Source organism: Hibiscus syriacus, unplaced genomic scaffold, assembly GCF_006381635.1.
Source record: "Hibiscus syriacus cultivar Baekdansim isolate YM2019G1 unplaced genomic scaffold, ASM638163v2 tig00116971_pilon, whole genome shotgun sequence".
Classification (NCBI taxonomy): Eukaryota; Viridiplantae; Streptophyta; class Magnoliopsida; order Malvales; family Malvaceae; genus Hibiscus; species Hibiscus syriacus.
The window spans coordinates 517,683-545,173 of record NW_024063495.1 but is presented as its reverse complement, the minus strand read 5'-3'; the positions used below and the strand labels follow the sequence as shown (position 1 = coordinate 545,173).

Below are 27,491 nucleotides of genomic sequence, written 5' to 3'. Positions count from 1 at the left end.
AAAGAAATTGTTACCAAGAAGCAAAAGGTTGAGCAGTACGAGACAATTGCCACGACAAAAGAATTTTGCTCCTCCTTAAGCAAGCTGCCACCGAAAAGACATGATTCAGGCAGTTTTATCATCCCATGTTCGATAGGAGACAAGTTTGTTGGGAAGGCACTATGTGACCTTGACTCAAGCGTGAACTTGATGCCCAAGTCAATCTTCATGAAGCTTGGGATAGGAATTGTGAGACCCACATCTGTCATCTTGTAATTAGCCGATCGTTCACATTTACGTCCTGAAAGGCGAATTGAAGATGTCATCGTACGGGTTGACAAATTCGTTTTTCCTGTTGATTTTCTGATTCTGGACTGTGAGGTCGATGCCACAACACCCATCATCTTGGAGAGACCCTTCCTAGCTACTGGTAGTATTCTCATCGACTGCGAGAGGGGCGAGCTGACCATGCGAGTGGCCGATCAACATGTCACTATGAATGTCTTCCGATCTCTCAAGTACATGGATGATCCTAAAGAATGCCAGAGCATTTTAGAAGTGGATACAACAATCACGAAAGAAACAGATCAATTTCGCCAAGATAATTTTATTCAGTTGGGACCTGATGAGGGGCTATTTGAAGAATTAAAGGCTGGAGAACATAATAATTTTTCTACCGAGTAACGATAGGCTAGCTTCCTTAAAGCTAGCCCAGGTACGCGCTTTGAACCTTTGAATTTTGAAGAGTTTGTTCCTCCTAAGCCCTCATTACAACATGCTCCTACCCTATAACTTAAGAATTGCCATAACATCTTAAATATGTTTATCTGGGTAGTAACAAAACTTTGTCTATGATTATTTCCTCTGCCCTTACTCCTAACCAAGAATCTAGTTTGTAAGTGTTTTGTCACAGCATAAGAAAGCGTTAGGATGGACGATGACAGATCTGAAGGGAATAAGTCCAACTATCTGCATGCACAAGATCCTGCTGGAAGAATGCCACGACAAATCCATAGAGCCACAACGAAGATTAAACCCAATCATGAAACAAGTTCTGATGAAAGAGATTCTCAAATGGCTTGACGCTGGAGTGATTTACCCTATTTTGGATAGTTCGTGGGTGAGTCCAGTCTAATGCGTACCAAAGAAGGTTGGCACGACTGTGGTAGAGAGTGAAGACAATGAGTTGTTACCTACACGGACAGTCACTGGGTGGCGAATCTGCATGGACTACTGCAAGCTTAACAAGGCCACCAAGAAGGATCATTTCCCTTTGTCATTCATCGATCAAATGTTGGATCAACTTGCTGGAAATGTATATTATTGTTTCTTGGACGGATACTCGGAGTATAATCAAATTTCCATTGCATCAGATGACCAAGAGAAGACAACATTCACGTGTCCCTATGGCACATATGCTTTTCGAATAATGCCTTTTGGACTCTGTAATGCCCCGACAACTTTTCAGCGCTGCATGCAAGCCATATTCTCAGACATGGTTGAGGATTTTCTGGAAATTTTTATGGATGGTTTTTCTGTTTCCGGAGATGACTTTCAAAAATGTCTCGGCAATTTGGCAAAGGTACTGAAGCGATGTGAGGAGGATGATCTTGTGTTGAATTGAGAAAAATGCCATTTCATTGTAACCGAATGCATTATTCTAGGCCACAAAATTTCTGCAAAGGGTAATGAGGTAGACAAGGCCAAGATTGAGGTGATCGAGAAGCTACCCCCACCAACTTCTGTCAAGGGTATTCGGAGTTTCCTTGGCCATGCTGGATTTTATAGACGATTCATCAAGGACTTCTCCACAATATCCAAGCCCTTGTGCACCCTGCTGCAGTAGAACCAACCGTTCGTGTTTGATCATAAATGCCACGGCGCATTCAAAGAGCTGAAAAAGAAACTTATCTCTGCACTGATCGTAGTTCCCCCAGATTGGATGGCACCATTCGGATTAATGTGTGATGCAAATGATTTTGCCATGGGAGCTGTGCTTGGACAACGTAGAGGTAAAATCTTTCATGTTATATATTATGTTAGCCATACCTTAAATGAGGCACAATTAAACTATACCACTACTGAAAAAGAATTACTTGCCGTGGTATTTGCATTTCACAAGTTTATGCTATACTTGATAGGCACCAAGGTCATAGTTCACACTGATCATTCAGCTATAAAATACTTAGTGAACAAGAAAGATGCCAAGTCTAGACTTATTAGACGGATATTACTGCTGTAAGAGTTTGATTTAGAGGTTATTGATAGGAAAGGTACTGAGAACCAGGTTGCAGACCATTTATCTAGGCTCGAGAACATTTCAGAATGCCATGAAATTTTTGATATTAAAGAAGAATTCCCTGACGAGAAAATTTTATATGCCACGATAATTTTGTGGTACGCTGATCTTGTTAATTTTCTTGTTAGTGGTGTTTTTCCTTATGAACTGAACAGCCAGGGCAAAAAGAAGTTTCTGCATGACACCAAGTTCTATTTTTGGGACGAGTCGTACTTGTTCAAGCAATGTGTCGATCAAATGATTCGACGGTGTGTCCCCGAAGAAGAGCAACGCGATATCTTACACCATTGCCATACAGCACCCTATAGAGGGCATTTTGGAGGTGCGAGGACTGCTGCAAAGGTCCTCCAATCAGGCTTCTATTGGTCATCACTATTTAAGGATGCCTACAAATTTTGCATGGCGTACGATAGATGCTAGCGCACTAGAAACATTTCTAGACGACACGAAATGCCGCTGCAAAATATTTTGGAGATAGAGCTCTTTGATGTTTGGGGCATTGATTTCATGGGACCATTCCCATCTTCCTTTAGAGATTTATACATCTTGCTCGCGGTGGACTATGTGTCCAAGTGGGTTGAAGTGATTACCACACCGAGGAATGATTCGAAGACAGTACTCAAGTTTCTTCACAAGAACATCTTCACTCGATTTGGAGTGCCACATGCCATTATCAGTGACTAAGGCACCCACTTTGATAACAAGCTAATTGCCAAGGCATTACAGAAATACGGAGTGCGACATAAAATTGCCATGACATATACCCCACAAACTAACGAGCAAGCTTAAGTGTCCAACCGTGAGATCAAGCAAATTTTAGAGAATGTGGTGAACCCTCGAAGGAAAGACTAGTCCCCAAAACTCGATGAAGCACTATGAGCTTACAGGACAGCATTCAAAACACCTCTGGAAATGTCACCCTTCAAGATGGTATATGGAAAAGCCTGCCACCTACTAGTTGAGCTAGAATATAAGGCATACTTAGCGATAAAGAAGCTAAAATTCGACGCGCAACTCGCTGGGGAGAAACGATTGCTCGATCTGAACGAAATGGAAGAGTTTGGAGCTCAAATATATGAAAATGTCAAGCTCTATAAGGAAAAGACCAAGAAGTGGCACGACAAAATGCGGTTGCCACGACATTTTCATGTGGGCCAGAAAGTATTGTTGTTTAACTCTAGTCTCAAACTTTTCCCGGGTAAACTGAAGTCACGGTGGTCGGGACCATTCGAAGTCCACCATGCTTACCCGTACAACGATGTTGATATCAAGAACATGGATGATGGTTCCATCTTTAAAGTCAATGGCCAGTACCTGAAAGCTTACCAGGGAGTCCCACCATTGCGTGACAAGTCGACGCTTCTCTTGCATGACGTCGATACTGGCCCAACATTTTAAGGATGCCGAGACATTTTTAATTTACTCATGTGCATAAATAATTTTTACTTTGCCATTATTTTAGTCTTTCTTCTTCTTAATTAATTGCTTTTATTTTACTTTTGTTGCAAGGGATATCCCAGGCACAAGGCACGTGAGGCGTACGGTGGAAGTTGGGCAAATTTGGGCGGCACATGAAAACAGTAAATAAGGGAATTTTTTTTTACTATTTCACTTTTTTACTTTTGACTTAAGATTTGATTTTTTTACTCTCTCTTTTTGCTTTCTTCCCGCCTATACCCCACTATTTTATTTAATATTCCCCTCCCAAATCTTTCTTTTGTTTCTTTCTTCCTTTCACTTTCACTTTTCTTTTAACTTTTTACTTCTTTCATCTTCTTCTCTCTTCCTTTCCGCCGCCACCTCCATAGCCGACCAAAGCTTCAAGCTTCCTTACTTTTTCATTTTTTTCTATTCCCATCATGGTATGATCCCGACCATCTTCTTTTACACCACCACGGTTTATGGATTATGCTGTCCGAGATTGATTCCAAACTATAAAATATCGATGGGTTTTTTTAGTTTGGGTTTACTTCTCCGAGGAGGAAGATGATGTCTTCGGAAGTGAGGTGTTCAAATGTGGTTAACAAGCGTAAGTGACAAAAAATTGCCAAGCATCCTGCCACTGTTAACGCATCGATAGTGAAGGAGTTTTACTCAAACATCTCCGAGCCAAACCAACATGCCGTCATGGTTTGTGGTACTTCTATTCGATTTACTCCTACTACTATTATCGTTACTTTAAATTACAGGTTTTGGAAGACCGTCATGCCACATTCGCGCATGACGCAGACAACAAAACATACCAAGGCATTCTGGAATACCTCTGTCTTCCCGACACCCAATGGAACGGCCAACAACTGAGTCATAGGACCGTGGACCGGGAGAAGTTACTCCCGCAAGTAAAGTTATGGAACCATTTTATGAAGCACAAGCTTTTGCCCACTTCCCACAACACCACCATGTATTTCCAATGGATGCTTTTACTATACTCAATCATATTCAGGCGCCCCATTGATGTAGGGAAAATCATTGTAGAGCAAGCCTATTTATTCCTGAAGTGACCTGCAAGTATCCTGGTATTTCTGAATCTCATCACTGCCTTATGTCGTAAAAAGAAGGTTCCTGAAGAATAGTTTGACGAGATTTTACCGGATATTACTGGAATCCCTATGTTGTTGGGTCTGAAGGATGCAAAAGGAAAAGAAAAAGAGGCGACCACATCTCGTGTTTCACCATCTCCACATGCCAGGGCAAACTCAGATGCCTTAAAGCAGGCAATCCAGCACACGCAAGAGCAAGTCGGGCAGTTGTCCGACAAACTGATGACATATTTTTCCTATGCTAAGCGCCGTGATGAGTTTTTCACCAACACATTCTTAGAGTTTTACCCACATACGAGCTTCACCGTTCCAGACTTCCCTGACACACTATTGCCACCAAATGAGGATATCGAGGCATCTACAAAAGTACCTCGTCCTGCCACTATCGACGTTCATTAATCACCCAGTGCAGAAAGTCCCCAGCCTGCTGAAGTAGAAGAGCCCGCTGACCCTGATCTCGTCCATGTTGTGTCGCCCGATGCAGATCGAAAAGCCAATCTCCAACTCGCTCATCGCCCGGAACCCTTACAATTTGTTGAACCTCTGGCGGCAGAACATCCAGATATACTGCAACATGCCGCGCCAATGGAAGAAGACACCCGAAGTATTGCAGTCCACCGAGTTAACAGAGGAGTCCCAATCTGAGATGTCACAACAAGCTCCTTTGCGTAGGAGCCGACACCGCCTGAAGAAGGTATCTAAGCGTGAGGAGCCCCAACTCTAAACTATCCCAGAAGGTCCCAGTACTCCTCCGACTGCACCCGCTTCTGATTCCAAACACTCCAGCCCCGCCAAACTAAGAAAGCGCCCTCGGCGTGCGACCGCTGCACCACCACCCGCCTAGAGTCAAGGTACCTTGTATTTCATTGCATTAATAGTATGTAGTTTCATTTTCTTTAGTCTTAGTAAGCATTGAGGACAATGCCTCTCTCAAGTTTAGGGGAAGTAGAATTCTCGCATCATTGCATGATAGTATCAGTAAAATAAATATGCCATGACATTAGTAAATGTTTGAATAGTTTTCTAGAATTAGTTAAGGATGCCCAATGATGATGAATTCTTGATGGCTAGAAAAGAATGTACATGACTGGTTGAGGATGATAGAACCAACTCTAGGACTTGCTTCTTTGAAATCTTTGAAAACACGATTGTATGTTTTCCATGCTTGAGAAACTTAGAAAATTTTTTATAAGAGAATTCTAAATGTCATGCCATAAAATTTGAATGAAAAAACTCCTCTATAATTTTTTTTGAAATGAATGAAGTTATGAATAAATGCATCGGCATATCTGTAGAGGGATATTCCGCTATGCCATGGCATATGAGTGAATGAAAGTAGTCACGGGATGACTCTACCTGACTAAGTCGGGGGTGGAAGGTATGCTCCCTTTCACCTAGAGTGTAGGATGGTAAAGTGATGGGCTGACTCCTCTCGTAGCAGAAATAAAGGAAAAAAACAAGGTGGGAGTAAAAATTTCTGAATGTTATAGCAAATTAAGAAAGCTTGCTTAGAAAATTTTTAAGTTTGTTAAGCATGGGTTAGATACAAACACGCACACACCCACACAAAGAATCTTGCCCTAGGGGACAATACTAGATTTCTCGAACCAGTCTAGCATGTTGAAGCCATCTGTGCTGAGGGCTGAAATTTTATCCCATAAGACTATTCTGCTTTTGAAATTGTCATGGTATTTTTGTTTTGCTTATTACTATTCATTCCTTGAGGACAAGCAATAGCTTAAGTTTGGGGGTGTGATAACTCCGTAAAATGTCACATTTTATGATCTTTTCACTTAAGTTATTGAGTGTCTAATAGCTCATTTAGGACCATGTAGTTGCATTTAGAAACATTTAGTTGCATGTGGTGGAATTCAGTTTGCCGCGACAATTTATTTTTAAAGCGGTGTTGCCTTATGGGAAAGGTACTTTTCTGATGATGTGCATGAATTGAAAGCAAGAAAAAGAGGAAAGGAAATGTTGTGACATCAAGATATTGCTAAGAAGAATGAAAATACCAAGTCTGACTGGCATTTCGAAAACGAGGAAAGTGCGAGAAGATATTTTTGAAGGCAGTTGTCTCCGACTCTCTAAGATCTCTCAAGCGAGAAGATCCGCCTGGAGGGATCGACGCTACAACCGTCGGTCTTGCTGATGACACCGCCTGACCCTGCAGATCCTGTCTGTCCTTGGGCGCCTGCAACGTGATTATGTTGGTCACTCAGCCAGCTACTCAGGCTGTATCATAGGCTTTCCTGCCCGACTCTCAAGCAAATTAACCATGGTTTTGGGGTTTTCTAGGAAAGTCAACACCAAGTCCTAGGATTAGTTTTCCCCTATAAATAGAGGATGAAGCCACATTGTTGAAGACTTTGGTTCCACCCAAATTTGAGCTTAAAAATTTAGAGAGAGAATATCTCATATTTCTCCGTCAATCCTACTTGCCGTGGTATTTCTCCTTGACAAGCCTGAGGGAGTGGCGTCTTGAGCGTCCGAGAGGAGCCAGTTCGCTGGGAGTAGTTCCTGGTGGTCGAGGAAAGCATTGGGCAGTGCACGTCGAAGGCTTTCTCTCCTCCCCTTACTTCTTTGCTTTCATATTTTGTTATTGGGTTGTAAGGAACGAATGAAACTTGCTTTGTGCTTGTTTATTTCGAACCTCACCATGAACTAATCCTATTTGGTGGGAGTTTGCTTGGATGTTTAAGTTTTTATTTCAACGAATGGTTGCTTTTCTATGCTTTAACCTGTTTTGTTTGTGAAGCTTAATGCCTTAAGGTTGTAGGAGCTACGAGAGTAGCACTTTCTTAGGAGGTTTTTAGGGTTCGAGAGAATACCTTGGCAAAATATCCTTAGTATTAGAGAGAAACTAGGGAGGAACTACATAAACAAGGGGTTCTAGGTAGTAACTAGGCCTAATCCACCTTAGCGATAAGGTTAGGATTTCATTCGACTAAAAGGAGTTGTGCAAGAACGATAGGCTAGATGTTAATGCTACCGCAAAAAGGTATTGCCGAGACATATCCTGTTATCTGGACCAATAGGAACACTGCAGGGGTTTACGCCAATCGGGTTTGCCAGGGCATCTTTAATCTGTCGAGTCCCTTACTAGAGATAACATAGGGCACCTCAGTAAACTCTGTTGGGCAGGCTAGGCATAGAAGAAATACCATTCGGAGAAATATACTTAGATTCTCCCAGTGACTCCTATCACTCATTCTCATAGGAGCTTGTCATGTGAGAAAGCTAAAGTCCTATAAATCAAATCGTATATTTACATTTTATTTTGCTTTGACATTTCCATTTGTTTGCACTCAACACAATTCAATTTACTACGACATTTTAATCCACTTTGCCACGACATATCCATCTGCTACCATAGTTTCATTTCCACATCAGTCATTCCATTTTGCCACAACATTATCATTTGTACATCCCATCACTAACTTTACTTAGGTGACAAAGTAAAGTGCCTTGACAAACCTATTTGATTTCCCAAATTCCCTGTGGAGACGATACTTAACTTATCACTGTATTACTTGTTCGATTGTGTATACTTGCACATATATCCGTACTCATTTATAGTACTCATACCGAGCGGACAACTGTTCAAAAGAGCTTTTAAGGGTTAAGAGACAAAGGGAAGAGGGAACCTGGATGGTTGTGCCATTCTCTTTTTGCAAGGAACCATGGTTGATTTTGGGTTTTCCCCCTTTCTTTTTATTTATTTATTATTATTTTAAAAATATTATTTATTTTTGGAATCTAGGTGGTTACAAAGTAATATCTATTTAAAATTCTTCTTAACCATTAACAACATATACACTTAAAGAATAACAACACTCTTTTAAAATCTTGAAATTGAAGTTTTTGTTTTCTTTCCTCTCATTATTATGTTTATAATGGGACTATGTGCTATTAATGTACTTTTTATATAGGATAGAAGTATATTAAAGGTTAATGTTGAAATAATCGTTTTGATTATTAAGTTTTTAAAATTTATTTAAATAATTATTAAATTTATTGAGCAATTATAAAAATTATGACTTTTATTTTAAATTAATTTTTAATTTTTAAATATTTTAATTACTTCACACATTTTAATTATGACTCGTTTTAATTTTTTAATTTTTTTAATTTTAATTATTTTAAATTTATGACTTTTATTTTAAATCAATCCTCAAACTTTTGAACATTTTAATTTGATCTCAAACTATAGGTATATGCCAATCAAATTGCTATTAATAAATATGTTAGGTTAATCTATATTATTAAATGTTTGAATTTTTTTAGGTTAAACTAAGATTGAAAATTAATTGTATATTCAGATGAATTTGGAGATGAAATTTAAAATATTCAAAAGTTTGAGACCTATTTAAAATGAGAGTTATAATTTAGAGATGAAATTGGAACAGTCAAAAGTTTGAGGAATAAAGAATGAGAGTTATAATTTAAGGATGAAATTAAAATATAAAAAGTTTTAATTATCAATTTAAAATGAGAGTTATGGTTTAGGGACATATGATGTAATTAAATCTTTTAGTTACTGTTAAAACCGAAAAGTCGGGGTAAAATCAATAACGGTAATTTTTTTTTCCTTTCGGCACATAAATCAGGACAGTGCGAAAAATACCAGAAAACAGAGGGAAACCTTAAGAAAGAAGATGGTGGCGATTTCTTTGTACAGAGGGAACCTCCACCGAGCACCGGACGTACCACGGCGGTGGTTAATGCCGACTCCCAAAATTTCCGTCAAAGACTTCAAATCCCTCTTGCACCGCCGCAAAAAAGCACTCTCTCGTCTCCGTTATTTCTCTCCATCCTTTAACCCTAATCCTGATTCAACGCATCGAATTCAACTCCCTGTGCCCACTGCCGCTCCCCTTGACCCCAAATTAAAAGCCAAAGTTGAGTCTGAACGGTCCGAGGGTTTGAAAACTGGACCGCCTCTAACGCAGGTTAAGGTTGAGGTAGTTGGAGGATCCGACGGTGGAGATTGTTTGACGAATCCGGTGGATGAGCTGACGGAGAAAGATGTTAGTTTGCAAGTGGTTGAGAAAGAGAAACCGCCTGAGACTAAATCGATTAGGAACCTAGAAGTATATTGTTCGCTTGAAATTTTTTATTTTTGAATTCTGAAGCAAACATTTTGAGCTTGAATATTAGTTTACTTGAAAGTTGTAATTTCTTTTGTTCTTGTTTGTTGAGATGTTCTTGATTTGTTGTGAATTGCCAGACAAGTGAGAAATTAAACGATTTAAAGGAAAAAGAAGAAAGGAAGAGGGTCGTTGAGGAGAAATTACAAGTTTTGAACACGAAGAAGCATGGTTTAGTGCAAGTACTAAAGCAGGTAATCTCAATTCTAATGATTTTTTTTTGAATCAAAATCATTTCTTTCGAGAATTGCATTCCTGAAATTGATTGGTAGTATTCGATAGATCTTGAATGCGGAGGAGGAGTTAAAGAGAAGAAATAGCACGCAAGGTACAGCTAATTGTCCGGCTGTTCCACTTCAAGTGGAAACTGCAACCGACTCTGGGTCGATGACGAGGATTGTCACTCCCCAGATTGGCTCGGATGCTAATGTTGCTGGAGAAAATGAAGGAGTTGAAGCTGATGATGTTTCGAACCCTATCATTCTTTCCCGTCATGTGTTTCGTATGAGCAGTACATCACCTTCTTCAGAATCTCCTCTTAGAAGACCTACCTACATTCAACATGATGTTGTAATATAATATGTTCGTTCTTCCTTTTCTTTTTATCTAACAAGACAGCGATACGTGAACATCCGTAGATTTTATCTCTCAATGTCGTTGTGTTGTAATGTTAAAGTGGGTGGTTCAATCTAGGAAGCTAAAGTTTATGGGAATGTTTAATTTGATCCCTCTTAACTGTAGGATGATGTGCACTTTAGTTAAGATCTGAACCTAAACTTATCTTGGATACTATTCTTCCTGTTTCGATTTAGCAATTGCTTATCTTATAAACCACCACAAGCTTCTTCTTTTGCATTTGGTAGATAATAAGCTTCCTTCTGTTGCTTAGAGCCTTTTCTTTTGCATTTTCAAATTAAAAAATAAAATAAAAAAGAACAGCACATGCCGTGATAATAAGCATTGAGGTGTTTCTTTTCGTGTTTCGAGGAAATAGATCCACGATGTAGGTAAAATTGAGACCTCGTAATAATAAGCATCAACTGCAAGATGTTCAGTTTCAGTACTTCGGAGGAATAGAATATGATCTATTACTACCTAAGGATCACATTGTTCATAGTTAACATTCTTTGAAACTACGTTGTTTGATTGGTTGATCTTCATTGAGGCCTTCAAAAAAATCGAATTATGTTCTGTCTAGGTACGTCATATTGCTTTGTAAACTTGAGTTTGATTAGTGAACAATATCTGTCAAGCCAAGTTGGGTTTCTGTGAAGTTCGACTGTTAGATATGCTAATGATATTCAGTTATTGCTCATATGTTTAGGTTCCCCACCCGTCTCGAGCTAGCATGGTGGTCACAGGTAGTCCATCACGTTTTGCTCCTACTGGTAATCAAGGTCATCCTGGGAATCCTCCCACCGTATCTGTATCGGGAACAAATTTTGTCGCATCATCTCCTTCACCTGCAGCATCTGGTGGCACTTCGATTTTCAGAGAGGCTCGGCAGCCAAGCCCATGGAATTAGAATCTGTATCCAAATGAAGTCTTTGTTAAAAGATTTGGGCCAAAGAAGAAAGAAGGCGAATGTTGTTTGTAAGACGATATGGTTACAGTTTTAAGAGAAAATTAATGGCTCTGTATGCATTTGCTTAACCAATTGATAATCACTAATGGTTTAAAAACTCAGAAAACCCTACACTTTGCTAAGCTTCAAAGAGAGTAGAAGAAAAGAATGTGTACATCGGATAGTGTATCGAATAATAATCTTTCATTTCATCTATTAAAACAATATCTGTCGTTAATACAGTTAAGTACAATTAAGAGTGATGTGACACATTTTCAATCGTAGTTTGACGCGTAATACTATAGTGTCTACCTAGTGTATCGAATAATAATCCAACTTTTATTTCATCTACAAAAATTTGAGGTTCATAATTTAACCGATTAAACTAAAACAATTATTGGTTAATTGGTCGGTTAGTGGTTAATAATTTTTTTTAAATTTCGGTTATCGTTTAATTTGGTTCGAAATCGATTAATTAACTGAATTAACCAAAATTATTAAATATATATGATTTAGTTTTAAGGGTGTTTAAACTTCGGTTTTAACTAAAATAATCGATCGAATTAATTGAAAATATTAAAATTTTAATATATAATATATATTATTTATAAATTTCAATTAACCGACAAAATTAACCGTACTTAGTTCGGTTCGGTTAAAATATTTTGAAAAAAGTTTGGTTCAGTTAACGATTAAAGAAAAAAAAACTAGTTAATTCGGTTAATGGTTATTCGGTTCAATAGGTGACCGAATTAACCGGATGAATACTCCTAACTAAAATGGTAGAGTTAATTGTATCACGCTTCCTTAATTTATGAATCTCGTTCTAAATTGATTCTTAAATGTTTGAACATTTTAATTCCATCCCCAAAGTATAATAATCATTTTAAATTAATTTTCAATTTTTTATTGTTTCAATTTTATCCCTAAACTATGACTTTCATTCTAAATTAGTTCTTAACTTTTGAAAGTTCATTATATGCTAGTCACATCCCTTGTTAATAAATCCGTTAACCCAAACTATATTATTATATGTTTGAGAAAATTTTAGGGTAAAAGATAGTTGAACTAATTACATATTTAGATGAATTTATGGGTGAAATTGGAAGTTCAAAAGTTTATGGACTAATTTAGAATGAGAGTCATAATTTGATGATAAAATTAAAATGTTCAAAAGTTTGAAGACAATTTTAGAATAAAAGTCATAATATCACTTCAAGTATTAAAATTAATATTTTCAAATTATAAGGTCCATATTGAAAGATTTATTATAAAATTTAGGATTTCATTCGTTTTAAGTCATTTCGTTCTTTCTTGATATGGCTGAAGGATTTATACTTTTCTAGTTAAGGCCGGATTAGTTTCCATATAGTTACAAAATTGCTAAATTTAGCTTATCAATTTAAGAATTAAATAAATAAACAAATAATTTTCTATTAATTTAGGTGATCACAATATAATATATGTTCGAAAGACTCTCAATCATTTAATAATGAACATTTCAAACACCACTGCAAACGTCGTGCTCGAACCATAATCTCTAGAGATAACAACTAACCCCTTAACAACCGAGATCGCTTGGTTCATAATCCAAAAGTTAGTAATAACTCAATTTTATTTGATATTGTTTTAATCATTCATATTAACTATGTATAGGAATGGTTATAGGTTCAAGCATATTTTTGGCCTATTCGAACTATACTCAAGTATAACATCATTCCACTCGTTATTTGATCCCGACTTAAGGAAGTTCCACTAGATCTAAACTCTAGTATGACTTTTAAGATAAAAATATACACTCTACTCACACACACACATATATATATATATATATTATCATTTTTATTATGTAAAATATGTATTAGAAAAAAATATAGGTAGAGATATTATAGCTATTATCTTAAATATATAAAGATTAATTATAGTAATATTCTCGAAATATTTTGGATTTAGATCAAATGTCCATCCTCACTTATAGGTACTAGTTTGAATAAGTTATGTTGTTTACTTGGGTTTTTAATCGTTTTTGAATTTCAAGTTTAGTTTTGTATTAATTATTTTTCAAAATTTACTTAAATTCAGCTACCAAAATCGTGCAAACATTATTTAAAAAATTAAAATTGACTTTTTCATAGTATAAGTACTACATTATTATATTAACTGTATTTCAAGGGCTATTCATGCTATTATCCCTTGTACTAGTAATCAAACAGATGACAACACTATTAAAATAAGGGTAAATTATATAAATAATATATTTTGTTTAGAGAATGTCTGACTTTGGTCACCAATTTAAAAAGGGTAAATAATCCTAACATTATCAGTGCACCTGATTTAAGTTTCTATGCTGTTAACTCTTAACGAATATGTGACATAATTTAGGGATTAAAATCGAATGAGAGTTAACGACTGAGGATTAAAATCGAATGAATCAATAATATTAAAGACTAAAATCAAATAGATCGATAATTTTAGAGATAACGTACTCTTAATTTTTAAATTGGTGTACAAAGTCAACAAGACAAAAAAAAAATAAAGGGTATTATTCAAATAGTTTACCCTTAAAATAATCCAGAAAGAAAAAGAATCATCCAGCCATCGCATTGACAAGGAGTAAAAAAGTAGACGCATCGAACGGCTAGAACCTCTCCGATCTTCTCCATCACAACCAATCAGAGCTGCCCAAAGCCCCCAAATTCACTGACGGGCGCCAAAAAGAAACCCTCCCAAAAGATTTCATTAGAAAAGAGAACAAATCAGAACTCGAAAGACACTGATCGAATCAAATCTAGTTTCTGGGAGCGTACTGTTATTGAAGAAACGAATGCAAAGCATGGAGCTACAGAACACTGTGAAAGAAGCCCTAAACGCATTGTACCATCACCCCGACGATGCGGTGCGTATGCAAGCCGATCGGTGGTTACAAGATTTTCAACGCACTATCGATGCTTGGCAGGTGTTCTCATCTTCTCCCCTCTTCTTTTTGAGATTTTCAGTTCGATTTTGTGCCAGTAAGGCTGTGTTTAGATAGGATAACTCCCGCTGGTATTCTAGAAAGCTTAGCATATTCTATTTAAATTGTTTTTAGATTCTGATTGCTTGAGCTTAAGTTCTAATGGTGTTCTTCATGATTACTAGGAGTATTATACTATTAGTTATTGCTATTGTTATAGTTTCGTGCTTTACTGCGGTGTCTTGTTGAGGAAATAATGGTAATTTTAGAGAATTGTTAGGGTAGAGATAGAAACAGTGAAAAAATTGTGCTTAGTGGATTATCATATCTATATACAAATGTACAATCTCATTAAAAAACTTCAAATACGAGTGAACTTGAATAATTTCATTTCATATTTGTTTATGCTCATCTGGTTGAAATAAGGGCAAATGAATATTTGAGAAATCAGGTACTCTTAGTTTATTAGGATTTCTTATTGAAAAGTTTTGTACTTTGTATCTTACCTGGTTTTGTGTCATGGAAAATGTAATGAAATATTTGCCAGCTAGCTGTTGCACTTGTGTGATCATCTGCTTCTATTCCATCTCCCCTCTGGTAGGGTTACAACTTCTTTCCAGTCTTTGTATTAAGCTCATCCAGCAAGGAATGTGTAATATTGAGCATGGTTTACTATTTAGTTTATTTTTCAAAAATTCTTTCTCAATGGCCAACCTTTTGTTATATGTGCAGTGCACCCATTTAGTTTGACTTTACCACAATTTTTTATTCATGCATCATTGAAATCTTGCTATTAAGATGCTAGAAAAAGAAGCAATAGATGAAAAGGACAAGTGTAGGGCTCAAATGAGACAAAATTCTCCTTGGGTTGTCTGGGAGGACTAAAAATACAGGTTTATATACTGGAATGTTCTCATTTATTTACACCATAATTCACGTGAGCTGTGTGATTAAAATTTAGCCAGTAAACTGCTAAAAGAAGCGAGAAATGGTCCTTTCTCTTAAATTAGCTCCATGAACTATAGCCAGCATCGTTTGCTTATGTAAAACCACGCCTCAAGTAAGATTAGCATTAGCAAGGTCCTTCATGATAATTTCCGCCTGTCTTCTGGACTTTTCCTCTCCTTTTGACACGGTCTTTCTCTATTACGTCGCATCTTCTTTATTAGCATTTCTAAGCTTTATTGTAGCATTATCAAACATCAAATGCATGTCCATGATTCAGCTCTTGTTTTTTCCACCTTCAATTTTAACAATATGTTCTTTGTTGATTATTTCTTGTTCTCTTTTTTCCTTTTATATGAATATCTACTTTTATTTCATTTTAACCTTTGTCCATTTAGGTTGGTGATTCTTTGTTGCTTATTTTTCAGTTCTCTCCTTTTCCTTATATATGAATATCTGCTATTATTTCATTTTTAATCTTCCTTTTAGGTTGCTGACAATTTGCTGCATGATGCCACAAGCAATCCAGAGACTTTAATATTTTGTTCACAGACTCTTAGAAGCAAGGTAACTTTAACATGCATTTATTTACTCAATCTTCAAGATCAAAGTTTTATTGTACGTGTGACGGTGCATTCATTTGATAGGTACAACGTGATTTTGAAGAATTACCATCTGAAGCTTTTTGCCAATTAAGGAATTCCTTAAATGTGAGTTGGTTTATGCATATTCTTTTACCATTGAAGAGGTTTGGATTCAAACATCATATGAACTGCTAATGCAACACCTATATAGAGATTTAATGGAATTGATATTTCAAATGTAGAACTTGTTGAAAAAGTTTCATAAAGGGCCTCCTATTGTTCGGACTCAGGTACTATACAGTTGCATTCTATATTTTTTGGCAACATGAAACTTTTGTGCTCAGATTTTTCCCTTCTTTTTAGATTAGCATTGCAGTTGCTGCATTGGCTGTACATGTTCCTGCAGAAGACTGGGGAGATGGTGGTATTGTCAATTGGCTTCGGGATGAGATGAACTCTCATCCAGAGTTTATACCTGGATTTTTGGAGTTACTTACTGTCTTGCCTGAGGTACGTATGAATTTTAGGCTTTAGTTTTCAAGTTCAAATTTAGTTGCTCTATCTACTTTGACATATCTACCTGATTTCACCTTCCATCTAGAGTTTGTTTGATGTTCAACTTCCTGAACTAATTCGTTGAGGACTTTAACTGGAATGCACATTCCATTTCATTAGGAAGCTATTATCCTTTTTAACATTTTGCTGGTGCTATAGTTTAGCAGAGAACTTCAAACATTCTAAATAAACATGGAAATAGAGCAAACAGAGTTGTTTCTACCATTTAAATAGTAGAAGAAAAATGTTATAACAATTTGGTAATTCTGGCTTTTCTGCTGACTGCCATGTGATTGATATATATATATCTTTTGCTTGCAATTAGGAAGCATTCAACTACAAGATAGCAGCTCGTCCGGAACGGCGACGCCATTTTGAAAAAGAGCTCACTGCTCAAATGGAAATTGCACTTAATATACTGATAGCTTGTTTAAATATTAGTGAATTGAAAGAGCAGGTGAGACCTTCTCTTATTTTGTTACTTATATGTGGTTGTTTTATCTAGTTTTTGATAAAATTATGATGAAGACTGAAAGAGATAGTGGGAATCAAACAATTCACACCAACTACAAAATAGTTAAAAGAAAATAAAATGTAAAAGGATAGAGCGAAGCTCAATCCATAACTTTTGTGATAATGGAATATTGGCTTTATTGCCACATACATGATTTCACTTGGGAAGAAACATTTAACAAAAGAGACTTTCAACATCTAAGACATCAAGACTAAGGATTAATTTCTCTCTTTGATACTGGGTTTCACGGGGCAATTATTACTTTAACTTGCCCGTGTTAGGCTGCATTCTTGTTTGGCATGCATGTGAAGTCTTTTGTAACGGTAGCATATGCTAAGGTGAAACTGAGTTAATTATAAGATTTGTGTCTGTTGATAATGTTATTTAATCTTAATATTTTCATTGATAGTTGGCTTGTGTAGATGTAGCTTCTTCTCAGAATATAGGGTGGATAGAGAGGAGGAACTGCTTGTGGCTTTCATGCACAAGCTTGCATAGATATAGCTTCTGCTCAGAGGATAGGGTGGTAGTTAGAGCTACTCATGGCTTTTTCTTCATAGTAACAGAGGGTGAAATCTTAGAAGATACAGTAGCTTTTTCATTGATTAGCCAAATGGAAATGCGTAGTCTATAGAAATAAGAAAATAAAGGTAGGTCTTCTGTTAAAAAGAACAAGGGTTAGACCATTTATGGAAAAAGCTTTTTCTCCCTTTTCATTTTCCACTGTGGAGTTCAAGTTGAATGCATAAATGGAAATCTAGATCTGCCACTAAGAGGAAGAGAAAGGAGGGTAATGTTATCACTAGTCTTCTTTCAAAATTTTACTGAAAAAAGGTTATCAATAAGAATGATGTGTGCTGCATTTTACTTATTTGCTTACGACGGTTGATTAAGTACTTTGTTTGTAACTTCGACATGATTGATTTATCAGGTTCTTGAGGCATTTGCTTCTTGGCTTCGACTAAAGCACGGGTATGTGTTTCTTTTTCTGTATCTTTTTACACATGAGTGAATATTATTTTCAGTTGTCTCTATAGGGGATTAGTTTGGTTGACTTTGTGTGTCCCTAGAGGAAATTGGAGTGATGGATTGTTTATTTTCCTCTTTGGATGTGAGACACGTTAACAATTTACTATTTATGGAGCTGTTCCATGTCAGTGGTTCATTGCTACAGATTATAGAATTCGACTTCTTGGGAGTTGGGTTGCTTGTTAAAGTCAGCAAGTTTTTTTTTTGTAACATGGTTTACAATAGGGCATGCACTCAGCAGTCTAAAAGATTTCTGATAAGGCTTAACGTTTCTCTTCCTTTTGTAAATAATATTTCTTGAGTATATATGGAAATTTCTGGTGCTTGGTTAAATTACTGGTGCTAATAGCTAGGGCAGTCAACCTTTTGGTTACTTACACATTCCTGGGGGGAGTGCATTTTTTTCTTGACATATGTTAATTGATATTGCCTTTGACTTCCTCCAGTTGTGTTATCTTTTTGAAGATAATTATTTGGCCACTCTTCTCCTCAGATCTGAATTCACAGTTATCATAGATTAATTTTAACTTCTGTTGGTTTTAGGATCCCTGGATCTGTGCTTGCAACTCACCCATTGGTGCTAACAACTCTTTCAAGCTTGAACTCTGATATACTTTCAGAGGCATCTGTAAATGGTATTGCATTTTTTGAGGAAATATAATTTCTTGTTAAGCTCTGCTACTAAATTGTTTTGGTAGTCAGATCTATTCTCATTGGAAGGTAGTGGTCGGGTATTAATTTTATTTATCATTTCCCCTATTATTGCAGTTGTTTCTGAATTGATACACTACACAACATCAAAAAGCTCTGGCGGTGTTTCTGTACAAGGGCCATTAATTCAAGTAATTGTGCCTCAGGTTATGAATCTGCAGGCACAACTTAGAGATTCTTCAAAGGTATGGCTCTTTCCACTTTGTGTAACCCCCTCCATCCTTCTTTTTTTCTCTGAGCAAAAAATAATCTCTAATGATAGAATGGATCTACGTGGATGTAATAAGAAAAATGTTAAATTGAAATAATTCTGTATCTTTTTTTATTTTTTAAGTGGATTTAGGGTTCTTTTTTCTTTTATCTTTTTGGAGGGGTAGGGGAAAGATGCGCGGTGCCCAAAAGTTAGATGTTGGTTGGCTTATGGGTGAAGTATTCGTAAACAGTGTAAATTTGTTTCTTTTGTGAAACATGCCATGTCTTGGTCTTGGAGACATAAATACAATGTGTTGGTGTTAATAAGTTGATCATTCTTAGATTGTGGTGTGCCCATGTCATAGTCATTTTCAGGGATGTTATATGAGGCTATGAGCTAATGATTCTTTGTTACAAATATATGGGTGTAATTTGAGATGTTTCATTTCTTAAATTAGCCACATGTTGAGGGGAATTGGGATAAATATATCTTATATTCCTGTAGGAAACAAAAAATGTGTGTAGTGCTATAACTTTTGGCATCCTTAGTGCTTTATATTGAGACCTATCTTGGTTTACCGATTGGTACAACCAAGAATTCTGAGCTGCTGTGGGAACCGGTGATCCAGAATTTTTCTACCAAATTAGCAGGTTGGAAAGCTTCAACACTATCGTTGGCTGGGAGATTGGTGTTAGTGAAGGCGGTGTTGTCATCCTTGCCGATTTTCTTCATGTCCATTTTCAAAATTCCTTCTAAGGTAAATCATAAGTTGAATTCTATAATGGCTAGATTCCTTTGGGGGGAAGGTCCAGCAAGAAAACGGATTCATTGGGTTAATTAGAATTTGGTGTGTCAATCGATTGAGGAGGGGGGCTTGGGTGTTTTGGACTTGAGTTTGATCAATCGAGTGTTACTTGGGAAGTGGGTTTGGAAGTTTGCTAATGAGAAGGATTCTCTATGGAAGAATATGCTTTGCTGCAAACACAATAGCAGCAACTTATCTTTATCTATAAGTACGACAGTTTCTTCTCAAGATTCTTGGATTTGGAGAGGAATTAGGAATAACTATGAGAAGAAGGATGAAATTGGAGATTGTTTGAGGTCAAATTCGAAGATGCAAGTGGGGAATGGTAGATCTATTGCATTTTGGAATGATGTTTGGGTTAATAACTCAACTCTAAAAGACCAATTCCCAAGGATTTTTGCTCCTAATAATAAAGGGGGAAAAGTTGCTGAATTTGGTTGCTTTGAAAACAGTGGATGAGTTTGGAATATTTAATTAAGGAGGGATTTATGTGACTGGGAATTAGATCAGTGGATTTCCTTGATGTCATTGCTTGATAATATTGGTTTGATTGATTCAGTTGATGATTTTTTGGCTTGGTTTGGGAAAGGTGATGGTTTGTTCTCCGCTAAGTCCTGTAGATTGACTATTTCTGGTAGATCTAGAGGGAATTATCAGTGGAGCAAATGGGTGTGGTCTGGTTTGGTTCCTCCCAGAGTTCAAACCTTTTTATGGTAGTTATCTCACCATAAAGTGGTTGTTAGAGTGGAGCTGAAAAAAAGAGGGGTGCCATTGGAAAATGTTTTTTGTCCTCTATGTCTTAAGGATGAAGAAACAATTCAACATCTTTTTCTCTTGTGTCCGGTTGCAGGGGAGCTGTGGAATAGGTTCATAAGTTTATGGGATGTAGTTACAGTTCTGCCTAAAGATCCTCAGTCCTTACTTTGTTCTTGGTCTCATCTTATGGCATCTTCTTCTATTTGGAAGTTTATCCCCGGTGTTGTTTTGTGGTCTACATGGAAAGCTAGAAATTCTATGGTGTTTGAAAACGGTAAACTTGACATGGCTTTACTGTTTTTCATTTCCAGATTCAGGCTGGCGAAATGGTTTTTAGCGAAATATCCTAAGGCAAATATTCAGGTCGATATATTGGTAGGGGATCCAAGGCTTGCTGACAGTATTGTAATTTTCCCTACAAAGATAAAGAAGGATACGTGTTGGTATCCTCCTCCACCTAATTTTTTTAAGTTCAATGTGGATGGGGCGGTAAGGCCTGATGGTTTACAAGGAGGAATAGGAGGAATTTTGAAAGACTCGAACGACTCTAATCTTATCTCCTTCTCTACTGCTGTGGGACCAGGTCCACCGATGTTTGCTGAGTTGAAAGCAGTCAAAGAGGGAATTGATGTATTTCTTTCTTCTCAATGGGCGGAGAAAGGAAGATTAGTGTTAGAGAGTGATTGTTCAACGGTAGCGGAATGGATTTTGAGGCCAGTTTTTGCCCATTCTTTTTTCAGGTCACTAGTTGGGGACATTGGTGCCTTAGTTTCTGCTAAGGACATTATGGTTAGATGGATCCCTAGGAGCTGTAATTGGGAGGCGGATAAGTTAGCTAAAGAGGGGATAGGTTGAACGCTTATAGTTTTATTGATGTTATGTTATGTTTTGTTAGGAGTTTTATAGTGTAAAGTGTATCTTATGTAATTCTGGGGTATTAATAAATTGAGGTACTCTTTTCCTCCTTCAGCTTGTTGTCTCTTCTTAAGAGGCAACGATGAGGGAGGTTTTTAACGAGACCTCCTATTCCTATCAAAAAAAAAATTTAGATGTTATTCCTTATGTTTTATGATTCTTCCTAGGGTTGCCATGTCCTATATGATGGAAAATTATCTAACAAACCGCTGTTGCTGTTAGAGGTTAACAAATGTCTCATTAGGGTATATTTGAAAAAAAATTATATAATAGTGAAAAGCATACATCATAATGTTTTTACCCCACTTGTGGAGTTTAGAAACTCACCCGTTATGTTCGAAACAATAATGCTATGTTTTGTTGTAATTTTCCTTTTGTTTCGTTTGAAAAATTTGAAACCTTTGTTTGCTTGTGGATTCTGATTGGACCATCACTGCTTCTTTGAGAAAAGTGACTATTGTGATTAATTCCTAAATTGTACTTTGTGTTTTCAGGATGAGGAAGATGTGAAAGCCATTGCTCGACTATTTGCAGACATGGGTGATTCATATGTCGAACTGATTGCAACTGGTATATAACAGTGCTATTACTAAATTTCAACAACTGTTGAATACTTACAATTTTCACCTTTTAACAGCTAATTGCTTTTGTTTTATGCAAGTTGCTCTTGTTCCCATGAACAATATTGAGAATTTTGGTTATGGTTTATCTTCTTCCATATAATTGATCGATTTTATTTTTCAGGATCCAGCGAAGCAATGATGATAGTGAATGCTTTGCTGGAAGTTGCTTCCCATCCAGAATATGATATTGCTTCAATGACCTTTAATTTTTGGCACAGTCTTCAGGTTATCTTGACAAAAAGGTGAGTTCAAGTGGAACTTTGTCTAGTTTGACAGGTTATTGATTTGAGTTTTTCTTGAATACCAGGAATTCCAATATTCCATTTGGTGATGAAGCATCCATTGAAGCTGAGAGAAACCAGAGGCTTCAAGTTTTTCGTCAATCATACAAGTCTCTTGTATCCTTGGTGGGTACGCTAGTTCACTATTTTGGGAATTCTGCTTTGGTAATGTCTTTAGTAGAAGGTCACAACTAGTCCTGTCCCTATTGTGGTCAAGGATGATGGTCCTGTCCCTTAGCAGTTCCATTGATGCCCAGGCATACCTTTTTCCAGGGAAGAGGTGCCCAATAGCCTTGCATCAGTGAATTTTCCATTTGATAACTATCATTTTTTATTTTGCTTATGGTTCCAATTTTACAGATATAAATATATGGATTTTCTACAAGCAAAAATATGTTTACTTGTGTCTATTCTCTGGAGATGGAATTGCCTTCCCTTTTTAAGTCTAGGTTTTCCACAAAACAAAAAGGAATGATCACTGAAGTAAATCCTTCACTTGAGCAAGCACTATTTTATACACTATTCAACGGTAAAACTAAAACTTGTGCTTCACCTTAGTACCATCACACGTTGATGTCATCTATGGAGCATCAGCACGTTCGGAGAAGCCGATACCCTGCTTCTCTGTAAGACAAAAACTTATATGCTAGCTGTATAATATCATATCATTCTTTAAAATTTAATATGCGATCATTATCATAAGAATTTGTAGAATATAATATCTATTCCATCCTTATTGTTCTCTGATGGATTTAGTTGGTTATTTTGAGGGGAAAGGCTAGCATGCTGTTGATGCTTGCTATTTGCTTAAGTGTCCTGCAATTGTGAACAAGTATTTTATGAAAATCACTGTTTAATATGAGGTATTTATTATTGCATATCTATCTTTTCTGAAAGGGAAGAAGAGCTAAAAAAATAATTCAGCGGGTGAACTTTGATTGATTGCAAAAGAATGAATGTCATGTTCGATTTTTAATATTAGATTTTCCTATTGTCTAAGACTTTGGAGTGCCATGGTTTTTCTCAACAGGTTAGTTCCCGAGTTCAATATCCCCAAGCCTATCAAGATCTTTCATATGAGGATCTCAAGGAATTCAAACAGACAAGATACGGTAATAATTTTACTATTTTTGTTGGATATTCTCCTTTTCTTGTGAAAAGCCGAGTTAGCTATTCTCTGTCCGGTCTCTTCCTTTACCTTGAGTGCAATGAGCCATCTATAAGGTTCTGTTTAATTTTAGTTCATGTCTATGATCTCAAGAAAATACAGAACGCAAATCAAATTTTAAATACCAGATTTTTGGATGTCATTTTCTTATGTGGTTCACTATCCGACCTTGTTTTGTATGAACTTCTGTAGGTACTTTGCAGACCTTCGCCTAATATAACCAATAGCACATGTTCTATTAGAAATTTTTTGGGCTAATGGAACTTATGTGTTGAGATGTTTAAATGAAGCAGAGCAGATTCCTTGTTACATCCTCCTAATGACACTCATTATACCCTTTGCACACCTGAACTCTGATTTTTCTAATTTCCCATTACATCGCATAATTTATGGTGACTATTTTTATCAACTAAAAGACGAGTTCTCTAGCTGCTATTATTTCTCAATTTATGTTAGACTTTATACATGCTTCCAATTAGACAACATGAGATTTGGTTCTAGGATTAATATTTGTGGGCATTGTTTCTCATATAGCTGAACCACTGGGCCATTATCTAATTGTTAGAGCAGGTTACTTGATAATTCACTTGATCTAATTTAAGGAAACAGTTTCATCTAATCTTCTGTGTTTTGGTTGCAGTTCGTTTTGAATGTAAAGGTCATTAGATCAATTTTTATCTTTCTTTTGTCAAAAGATATGTTTTTCTTTGAAGAGACCCTGATGGGATCTGCTATTTGTTAGCTGTTGCGGATGTGTTAACCGATGCGGCATCAGTTTTAGGCGGTGATGCAACGCTGCAAATTCTTTACATGAAGCTATTAGAGGTATGTATTATTTGCTTTAGTTACAATAAAATATATTTGTGAAGTTTGTTTATTCTTTTCATGACTTTAGGTTAGGGATGACAATGGGTGGTAAAAATTGGATTCCCATTACTATTAATTTGATTTTTGATGATTAGTATATTAGGTTTATTTTCCTTGGATCAGATATGAACCTTTCTATATCCACAATTGGAATCCACTTCGATTTTGGTTTGGATAGAGTTGGATTAGTTGAATCCATTTTATTTATATGGATAACGGATTCAAATACTTGAATCTGAATCCCGTATCTATTTTCATATTTAATAATTTTTTTATAAGAATTTCAGACCTCGTTAAAAATCCCCTTCTTGATTAATGGAGTTTATATGAACTCCTTAATCAGTGGAAGGAGGAAAAGAATGCCTTAGGATTTTATTGAACCATAAAATTACATAAGATACAACCATCATACACCCCACCACCAAATAAACTTGAAACAACCATAAAACACCCAAAATATAAGAATAGAATAGAATCAGCCAATTCCTTCTTTAGCTAAGGCATCAGCCTCTAGATTGGCTGACCTATTAACCCATCTGACAACACCTTCTAAAACATTAAGCCTATGAACAATATCTTTGATAAAAAACGCATAAACATCAGGAACTAGATCCTCTTTCTTAATCCAGTCTACTGCAACTTTGCTGTCGCTTTCAATAATCAGACGACCCTTCCTCTCTCGTAAATTCGCATAGAACATTAGACCCTTTTGAATAGCTTTTAATTCCATAAAAGTTGGAGGTCCCGGACCAGCAGTTTCCTTGAAAGAACTTAAAGTCAAACCCGAGGAGTCCTTTAGAACACCTCCTATCCCACTCTTCTTCCAATCTCTTGTAGTAGCCGCATCAACATTTAACTTTACAAAACCTTGAGGAGGAGGAGACCAAGGAAATATATATACAAGCCGATTAGGATAAAGAGAGCACATATCCCCTAATGAAGGGTCTGAAATAAGAGAATCCTTAGGAATAGACACCTCTTTGTACTTAGCAAGGAACCAAGAAGCTAGTCTAAACCTTGCTAGGAAAAAATATTCAGCCAAATCCAGCTTTCCCCCTTCAAACACAATGAGATTCCTAACTTTCCAAGTAGTCCAAATAACTGCCCCAGGAATAAAAGACCAAATTGTAGAGGAAGACTTCAACTCAGCCCAAGCAAGTAGGAATTTTTTCGCATTAACATGCAAAACAGACTTAATCTTCCAGAAATTCAGAAATTTGTTCCAAATCATCCACACCACCGAACACGTGAAAAACAAGTGCGATGGAGACTCCACCTCCCTCTTACAAAGAGGGCACATAATGTCTACAATTCCTTGTATTCCCCTTTTAACAAGTTTGACCTAACAACCAGCTTCCCTAACACTACCTGCCACATAAAGGACTCCACTCTAGGTGGAATCTGGCCCCCCCAAATAATCTTCTTCCAGAAATATACCTCTTCCGAATCCGAAATAATGGCTGAACAAATCTTAGTGCCAGATTTAACAGTATATACCCCATCTCCAATACCTTTCCAAATCACCCCATCACATAACTCCGTAGATAGAGAAACAGAGGAGATAGCATTCATCAAGTTAACCCACTGTTCTACTTCCCAGTCGTTTAAATTTCTTCTAAACTGCACATCCCAACTCCAACCAGATGAGCTGTAATTCCCAAATTCAACCAGTTTACCCATTCTGTTTGTGGAAATGGAGAACAATCGAGGGAAAATAATTAGAAGAGGAAAGTCCAACGCCCAATTATCCTGCCAGAACCTAATCAATCTGCCATCCCCAACTCGGAAAGAATACAAACTTCTAAACTTAGAGCCAATACTGTCTTCTTTAAAGTGATTCAAAACCACCGATCTCCAAATTCAAGATACTCTTTGTGGGACTTTGTTGTCAAACATTAACCAAGATGGATCCATATTGTATTTAGAACAAATGAATTCCCTCCAAATAGACCCCCTTTCATTAGCATACCTCCAATACCATTTTGCTAGAAGAGCACTATTCATGAAAACAAGGTTTCTAACACCTAAACCCCCCTCGAATTTTGACTTGTACACATTCGGCCAGTTAACCCAATGTATCTTATTTTTACCTACTCCCCCACCCCATAAGAAATTCGCCATAATGGAGTTGAGAGATTTAAGAACCGCAGCTGGTATCTTAAATAAAGATAAATAATACGTCGGGAGCGAACATAGAACCGACTTTATTAAAACCAACCTTCCTGCTAATGACAGGGAAGCAACCTTCCACCTCGCTAATTTATTCATAAAATTATTCACCACAGGATTCCAAAGTGCTGTAGAGTTCCTAGTAGCACCCAAAGGCAGTCCTAAATATTCAGAGGGAAAACTACCCACAGAACATCCGATAGAATTAGCCCACTGCTGAACTTCTTCCTCGTTCATATTCACACCAAACAATTTACTTTTCTTCAAGTTGAGTTGTAAACCAGAAATCACTTGAAACACTCTAAGCACCCTCTTCACATTTAAAATCTGCGTCTTAGATGCACCACAAAACATAATGAGATCATCCGCGAACTGTAGATGAGATAGTTTGAAAGCATCAGCATCCCTTCCTAAACCCAGTCCAGAAAACAGACCCTGTTCCACAGCCTTCACAATTAGCAGATTGAGAAGTTCTCCAATAAAATTAAACAACAGAGGTGATAGAGAGCACCCCTATCTAAGACCTTTAGCCATTGCAAATTCCTCAGTAGGAACTCCATTCACTAAAACAGAAACTAAAGCTGTGGTTACACACTTTCTGATCCAACCTCTCCACCTAGAACCAAATCCCATTTTCTCCATTACTAGAAACAAAATGTCCCACTCCACCGAATCATACGCTTTCTTGAAATCTACCTTGAAAACACAACCTTTAAGACCATTTTTCCTCCAATAATCCACCCCTTCATTCGCAATTAAAGAACAGTCCAATATTTGTCTCCCTTGGGTGAAGGCAAATTGAGTAGGACTAATTAAGTTTGAAATACAGCTCCTCAACCTCCTCGATAAGCACTTAGATAGGATCTTATATAATCCACCAACTAAGCTAAT

The 27,491-nt window shown here is 36.8% G+C and overlaps 1 protein-coding gene and 1 pseudogene across 1 annotated transcript; both read left to right on the top strand.

Moving 5' to 3' along the window:
• Positions 1 to 9,377: 9,377 nt before the first annotated feature.
• LOC120191781 lies at positions 9,378 to 11,542 on the top strand. The gene is made up of 4 exons (XM_039194699.1): positions 9,378 to 9,911; positions 10,049 to 10,162; positions 10,251 to 10,538; positions 11,293 to 11,542. The coding sequence occupies exons 1-4, from the start codon at positions 9,477 to 9,479 to the stop codon at positions 11,491 to 11,493; spliced, it is 1,038 nt and encodes a 345-aa protein (XP_039050630.1). The 5' UTR covers positions 9,378 to 9,476; the 3' UTR covers positions 11,494 to 11,542.
• A 2,583-nt stretch (positions 11,543 to 14,125) lies between these two features.
• LOC120192068 overlaps positions 14,126 to 27,491 on the top strand; it is a 31,673-nt pseudogene continuing 18,307 nt past the window's right edge.

What these genes read in the sequence shown, in the direction of transcription:
- LOC120191781 (XM_039194699.1), top strand. Translation starts at nt 9,477, where the DNA reads ATGGTGGCGATTTCTTTGTACAGAGGGAACCTCCACCGAGCACCGGAC. An exon ending in AATCGATTAGGAACCTAGAA is followed by an intron (nt 9,912 to 10,048) that starts GTATATTGTTCG and finishes GTGAATTGCCAG; the next exon opens with ACAAGTGAGAAATTAAACGA. An exon ending in TAGTGCAAGTACTAAAGCAG is followed by an intron (nt 10,163 to 10,250) that starts GTAATCTCAATT and finishes AGTATTCGATAG; the next exon opens with ATCTTGAATGCGGAGGAGGA.